Genomic DNA, 7,430 nt, shown 5'->3' with positions numbered 1-7,430 from the left:
CATGTCAGTGACTGGATGCCACTGCTGGACATCAAACCAGCTATGGAGGAACCTTTCTTGTTCTGTTAGGAGTCAAACCTGCAGACTAGACCATATTTGGTGAGTGTTAAACAAGGTGAACCACTGGATGGACAACATAACTTTGATCAAGACTTCAAAAATAAATTCTTATCATGGGAACTTTGTCATTACGAACATTTGGAGCTTAGGGCAAGTGTCCATTTATTTATCACAAAGCGATTAATTTTAGAGAATTCCTTTTAATCAAGGACAGGTGACCTTGGACCTGATCCCACCATGTTCCAGTGAAAATATATAAATAGGAAACAAGCCGTAGACCAAGTACAATTCGACTGAGAAACCAACCATGAAACTTCTTGTAGTAGCATTCCTTCTCGGAGTGGCAGGTATGAATACCAACAGAGGCAATGTAAAACATACTACTACTAGGTATCATTTATGATACAAGAGCAATCTTATGTGGTAGATAGTCTTTTGTTATATAAATCTGTTGCTAAACGTTTTTCTTTCTATTTCACAGCGGCTTTCGACGACGATGATAAAATCGTCGGAGGTTACACCTGCAACAAAAACTCCATCCCCTACCAGGCATCTCTGAACTCCGGCTACCATTTCTGCGGAGGTTCTCTGGTTAACAGCTTATGGGTGATCTCTGCTGCTCACTGTTACAAGTCGTAAGTCTGAGTGAATTTAAGGGGGGATTTGAGACTGCAGCATTCATGGCCAGTCCTTAGATTATCTGATTATCGGGGGTCTGACAACTAAAAATTGCTTTGCTAACATCTGGTCTTTTCCACCAAGTACTACTTATCCATTAATATTTACCCAGTACAACACCATACATTTGGTTGTGACTGTGCCTAGTACTGCTGCTCAGTACACAGACACAGTAACAACCAAATGTCCTATAAAAACTTCTTTAAATATAGTAAATCTAAAAAAATCCTCTATATGGAAAATATATACGGTATATATTTTTTTATTATTATTTTTACATTTAAAAAATATTTTTTGTACTTTTTTTTGTAAACAAAAGTTGGTTAAAAGTAATGCTTAAAAATAAGGGAAGAAAATAAAAAATACATGAAAAATATAAATGCAATATAATGGATATTTTGTAAAACTAATCATAAGATAAGTGAAGTGCTTTAACATTTTAACGTATACAATATAAGACAGCAGATATACAAATGTAAAAAGAAAAATAAGATTACAAAAATTACCTGCACCTGAAAGATTCCACAAAGCAGGGAAGACAAAGTAATATCAGTGGCCAAGGCATTGGTCGGAGGTGTCACCTCTTTTCCATGCTTGGTTCCTGAAGTTCAGAATTATGGAGTTACTTGTTGCTTCTCCCTCATATCACAAGGTTCTAATTAATACATGAGACCAAAGTTAAAAATGAAAATACTGTACATAATTTCTAGATATGAGTGAATACATTTCCAAGACCTTGGTCCAGAGGCCACGTCAGTATGCCATGGCCATTGGACAGGAGTCCTGCAATCCGCCACATAGTTGCCGGCATCACCATCTCCTCCTTTGGCAATCTGGCGCAACGTGTGTATGTTACCATTTAGTGATAGAAATGTAGATGAGCGACAGAGAAAGACAAAGTTTGCATGTATTTTTTTTAGATTTTTAAAAAAATTTTTGGGGAAAGTTTGAAATGTCAAAACCAACTGAATTATTCCCCATGAAAGTACCAATTTTGAAGCATTATGTCTTTTTGTATGACCTGGTTTTACTGCTGTGATGGGTTATAGCGACCCTACCATATTTCGATAAAAATATGTATATTTACACCTTAGGAGCATTCAAGTTCGCCTGGGAGAGCATAACATTGAAAGAAATGAAGGTACCGAACAGTACATCAACTCTGCCAAGGTCATCCGTCATGGAAGCTACAACTCCAGAACCCTGGACAATGACATCATGTTGATCAAGTTGTCTTCTTCCGCCACCCTCAACGCCTACGTCCAGGCTATTGGTCTGCCCAGTGGCTGCGCACCTGCCGGCACCAGCTGTCTGATCTCTGGATGGGGCAACACCCTCAGCAGTGGAAGTAAGTCATCGAGTCACCATATATACGCACACATCCTTACTTAATGCCTCAAGGATCTGTACACTCATTGCATATCCGCACGCTGCACATTTGACCGCAGATCGATGGAGGCCCACTAAATACAAACATTAAATCCTTGCATTGCCACAGTACATGGACTTTTATAGTGAAGGACAATGCTGCCTTTGGTACTCTGGGGCCATATAGTCCATCACAGCTCCAAAGACAGTTACTATATACAAATATAGTACTTACAATACTCTCTGGTACTTTTTTTGCAGGTAATTACCCCGATCTCCTTCAGTGCCTGAACGCCCCCATCCTGACTGCCGCCCAGTGTAGCAGCGCCTACCCAGGGGAAATCACCAACAACATGATCTGTGTTGGATATCTGGAAGGAGGCAAAGATTCCTGCCAGGTAAAATGTTAACGTATCTTAATTTTGAATGTAAGATTCTGTGTCATTCTTATGTGATGCATGGATAAGAAAGGTTCAGTTCACCCATCCCTTCCAGAGTAATGTCCATTCCTTTGATCTGTATGTAGCTACAAAGTGTCCAGAATTACAGAGCATAAACAGTTAACACACTGAGCTGCAGTGTGTAATGCTGAGATACTGTGAGTGTGGACTGAGCATTATCATGTTTGCCTTTACCTCCTCCTAGTATAAAGAAAGTGTTAATTAAGCTCAGAAAAGAGTTTTCAGACAAAAGGATGCAAAAGCCCAGATAGTAAGTTGGCAAGTATAGGGATAACTAAAACTTGCCAATTAATGTGCCGCCCCAGGGAACTAATTAGGGCTACAGAGGTGTATGTAAGAAACTCCATCCTGCACAGCAGTGGTTTTAGTCTGCCCCAAGAAAAGAACAGCCTTCCTGGATGATAGGGTCACTATTGCAGAGATAGGGGAAGAAGTGATATCACAAAAGAGACCATAGATACTTATTCCTATCAGTAAAAGTGTATCTGACGTACAGTTTGCTGCCATAAGAGTGTACATTCAGCTGTGAAGCAAGTGCTGCTGAAGTGCTTGCCAGCAGAATGTAGAAATTATGAGCAAAATGTCAACAGTGTTAGCTTGCTGCTATAAATCAACTTTCAACATCTGGATAAGTGTGTTACTTCTTATAGCAGATGTAGTCTGTTCACATGAGCTTAGATTACCAAGGTGCTATGACCATTTAACCTATAGTGAAAAGCCACATAAAACAAGACTTTACCCTTTTGTTATGGGGCTCATACAGTACGTGTTAACATTTGCTTATCATGAACCTATAATAATACATGTCCTCTTCTCAGGGTGACTCTGGTGGACCCGTGGTCTGCAATGGACAGCTGCATGGTGTTGTCTCCTGGGGATACGGCTGTGCCCAAAGGAACTATCCTGGTGTCTACACCAAGGTCTGCAACTACAACTCCTGGATCTCTAACACTGTTGCCGCCAACTAGACAATTTATACGTCTCTTTTCTCTTGATGCATTTTACCAATTGTTTCAATAAATAAATGTGTCATTGCCATTAAGAAATTGTATTTCATTATTTTTTTAAACACTATCTAGTTACTAGAAATTTACTTATAGGTCTTATATTCGGCTGAGTTTACCATTTTACTTGTGACTCTATATTGGACTGCAACTTAAAGCAACAATTAAGGAGTATAATAGTTACATAGTTATTAAGGTTGAAGGAAGACTATAAGTCCATCTAGTTCAACCCATAGCCTAATCTAACATGTTGATCCAGAGGAAGGCAAAAAAAACCCATGTGGCAAAGAGTAAGCTCCACATTGGGGAAAAAAATTCCTTCCCGACTCCACATACGGCAATCAGACTAGTTCCCTGGATCAACGCCCTATCAAGGAATCTAGTGAAAATAACCTGTAACATTATACTTTTCCAGAAAGGTATTCAGTCCCCTCTTAAATGTAAGTAATGAATCACTCATTACAACATCATACGGCAGAGAGTTCCATAGTCTCACTGCTCTTACAGTAAAGAATCCGCGTCTGTTATTATGCTTAAACCGTTTGTTTTGATGCACAAGGCATAATGCCAAAACACCGTCAATGAAAAAGTCGATTCTGCTGCATACAGTCATATACGAAACTCACAAGGAACTATGGGAACATAATTAATTTGCATTTTATTGCATTACATAAGTATTTGATACAATAGAAAAATAAAGTGTAATATTTGGTACAAAAACCTTAGTTTGCTATTCTAAAGGTCAGTCGATTTCTGTAGCTCTTGACCAAGTTTGCACACACTGCAGCAGGGATTTTGGCCCCCTCCTCCATACAGAACTTCTGCAGATCTTTCAGGTTTTGGGGCTGTCACTGGGCAACATTGAGTTTCAGCTCCCTCCAAAGATTTTCTATTGGGTTCAGGTCTGGAGACTGGCTAGACCACTCCAGGATCTTGAAATGGTTCTTAAGGAGCAACTACTTAGTTGCCCTGTGTGTTTCAGGTCATTGTCATGCTGGAAGACCCAGCCATGACTCATCTTCAATGCTCTTATTGAAGGAAGGAGGTTGTTGACTAAAATCTTGCAATACATGACCCCATCCATCCTCCCTTCAATACAGTGCAGTCATCCTGATCCCTTTGCAGAAAAGCACCCCCAAAGTATGATGTTTCCCCCATCATGCTTCATGGTTGGAATGGTGTTCTTGGGGTTGTACTCATCTGTCTTATTCCTCCAAACACGGCAGGTGAAGTTGATGCCAAAAAGTTCTATTTTGGTCTCATCTGACCACATGACCTTCTTCCATGCCTCTTCTGGATCATCCAGATGGTCATTGGCAAACTTAAAACGAGCCTGGACATGTGCTGTGTGAGCAGGTGGACCTCACGTGCCCTGCAGGATTTTAATCCATGACTGTGTAGTGTGTTACTAATGGTAATGTTTGAGACTATGGTCCCAGAATCATCTTTACCCCAAAAGGCGAGATATTGCATGGAGCCCCAGACCGAGAAAGGGTGACAGTCATCTTGTCTTTAATAAATATATAAATTGAGGGGGCACCACGGTCTAATAAATAATGGGATCCTATCCCTGACCTATGAAACACATGCTACACTTAGAGAAAAGATACAGAATAGGCCATACAAATGGGGATCACCAAACGCAGGGATTTGACCAAAAGTGAACACAGCTTTATTTTAATTAAACTCACAAGACACTGACATTTAAAAACATTTAAAAAAGGGACACACTGGTGCCCAGTAAACAAAGCCCAAAATAAGGCTACAACCTGAGCATGTCTCATAGGAATTGCAAAATACATGTCCTTAGACAACTATATAGACAGCATATCCTTGATGTAACCAAAATACCGTACTTTGTATATGTAACCCCTAGAAATAAGACCAAAGTATATGTTGATACACTCTCTAGGATAGATACAGATATAAATATGTTATACCCTAAATGCTCAATAGTTCCTTAACTGTATTAACAAGTGACCCGGCAGCTCTTAATATAATGAGATAACCTCTAGCAGCATAACAAAAACATGCAGTAAGGAAAGAATAACCAGATAAATAGGGCAGCTGTATCATTAACCTTGTGGTTACAATGTCAAAATGCAAAAATGGGGTATTAATGATGCACAAAGGTTTGTCGACCACATAGTATACAAAGAACTTTACACCAAATTATCAGTCCACATTGTATTCAAACCCCAATAGGCATGTGGATCACAGAGATAACACCACGATATTAACACGTGGGTTGTTTAGACTGAACATGTGCACATTACAAATGCCAATCTATATGACCCGCCTTATATGGAGCACCCCGCCAGGGCAGAGGGGTACTCGGTACCGGGTCCTTCCGTTCATAGGGGGATGTCACGGTGGCTGACCCAGTCCGTGGCCCTGGGATGTCCGTGTAAAAGGGAAAGGTCTTTAAAGGGATAAAGTTTGTGTTCGTGACGCCACCTGTGGTATTCGGTCAGGGTGACCGACGCTGCTTTAAGGGGTCCGCTGGGGTGATGTAATGGCAGCTAGATGGTATACCTTCCCACAGGTGAAGTATATCCCCAGGGCTTCCCAGTGTGTAGATGGTGGATGGTGAGAGGCGCAGAGAATGAGGACACAATGGGTGCAGTCTCGTTACCTTTACTGAAGACTTCAGCATCCAGCAAGTGGGCAGAACCAGGGTGCACCTTGTGGGTGCCAACTATGTGCAATGGAAAGTTTGTGGACCATTCACTGTTCATGATCCAAATGTCCTTTAAGCAAAACGAAACTCTGTAAACAAAGGATCCCTTTAAACGAGGAACCCCTTTAAATGGAAACCTGTAGCAGTCATTTTTAGAACTTACAGCAATGGATTAACTTTTATCTATGTACAGTCACATCACTTTTCTCACTTTCTTTTATGCTTACTGGGCAAGGGGCCAGTGTCTCTCCATATCAGAGTCATCGTCCCAGGGAACGTAGCAATGGCCCCTATCATATTGGAGGGCTGATGGCGCTGAGAGCAGGCCTACCAGTGACTCGTCGGCCTGCAGTGAAGCACAGTCAGGGGCCGCGGTAAGATCAGTCACTGGAACGGAGTCAGCAAGTGTGGCAGGAGCAGTTGCGGGAGTAGGGTCGGCCACCGGGGCAGGGTCGTTCCTCATACCTGCTTCAGATGCGGTCCCTCCAGTGCCGGTCTGCTCCGTCTCCGCTAGGGTCTGGAACACTGGTTGCAGGGCCTTGTGCTGCTTCATTGTCATCTTTGTTTGCAGCATCTCGCTTTCCGGCAGGGCCTTGCTTTCTGACTGCGGAGTGCTGGAACTTCTTTCTTGCTCTGGACCAGACGAGACTGCCGACGGACATCTAGTGAGGCTCCCGATGAAGGTCTTCTTCCACCCGGCCACAGTGCTCAGCTGCGTCCGCAGGAGTTGGTCGCTGAGCTCTTCCACCTCCGCTTTCAGGAACTCCAGGACCTCTGGTGACGGCTCGCTGCGGCTTCCATACCACGCTCCGAGTCCTGGCTGCTCGCCATCTTATCCTCCATGTTCCTTCTTGCTGGGTCCTCATCTCTTTCCCGCTCTCTCCTTCAGGGGCGGAGCTTCTACTTTCTCCCACCATTCAGGATCAGGAGGAGGATCTCATGTCCGCATGGTACAGTAGTACTTGGAGTGGGCGGCCATTATTTTTCACGCTTCTCAGTTATTTCCCGCCCACGATGGCACGCCCTTCCTCACCGGCGCTCCTCATGGAGCGGTAATGGCGGTGGTTTTGGCGTGAATTTTTGGCGGCAAATCACAGTCCATGAGTCACTGTCTTTTAACGCAAATCAGTTAGGCACAGTTCTAGCACAATCTCTAGGCGCACATGACCCGATTTTCAG

At 42.6% G+C, this 7,430-nt stretch overlaps 1 protein-coding gene across 1 annotated transcript; it reads left to right on the top strand.

Moving 5' to 3' along the window:
- Positions 1-350: 350 nt before the first annotated feature.
- Positions 351-3,607, top strand: LOC138666089 (trypsin-like). The gene is made up of 5 exons (XM_069754218.1): positions 351-407; positions 542-695; positions 1,833-2,086; positions 2,368-2,504; positions 3,386-3,607. Exons 1-5 carry the CDS (start codon positions 368-370, stop codon positions 3,533-3,535), a joined length of 735 nt encoding a protein of 244 aa, XP_069610319.1. The 5' UTR covers positions 351-367; the 3' UTR covers positions 3,536-3,607.
- Positions 3,608-7,430: the final 3,823 nt, after the last annotated feature.

Source organism: Ranitomeya imitator, chromosome 2, assembly GCF_032444005.1.
Source record: "Ranitomeya imitator isolate aRanImi1 chromosome 2, aRanImi1.pri, whole genome shotgun sequence".
Classification (NCBI taxonomy): domain Eukaryota; kingdom Metazoa; phylum Chordata; class Amphibia; order Anura; family Dendrobatidae; genus Ranitomeya; species Ranitomeya imitator.
The sequence above is the reverse complement of the archived record's forward strand: the minus strand, read 5'-3'. Positions and strand labels throughout refer to the sequence as shown.

Bases quoted from the DNA above. Each gene is read 5' to 3' on its own strand.
- LOC138666089 (XM_069754218.1), top strand. From the start codon at position 368: ATGAAACTTCTTGTAGTAGCATTCCTTCTCGGAGTGGCAG. The intron at 2,087-2,367 runs GTAAGTCATCGA...CTTTTTTTGCAG, and splicing joins CAACACCCTCAGCAGTGGAA to GTAATTACCCCGATCTCCTT. The intron at 2,505-3,385 runs GTAAAATGTTAA...TCCTCTTCTCAG, and splicing joins GAGGCAAAGATTCCTGCCAG to GGTGACTCTGGTGGACCCGT.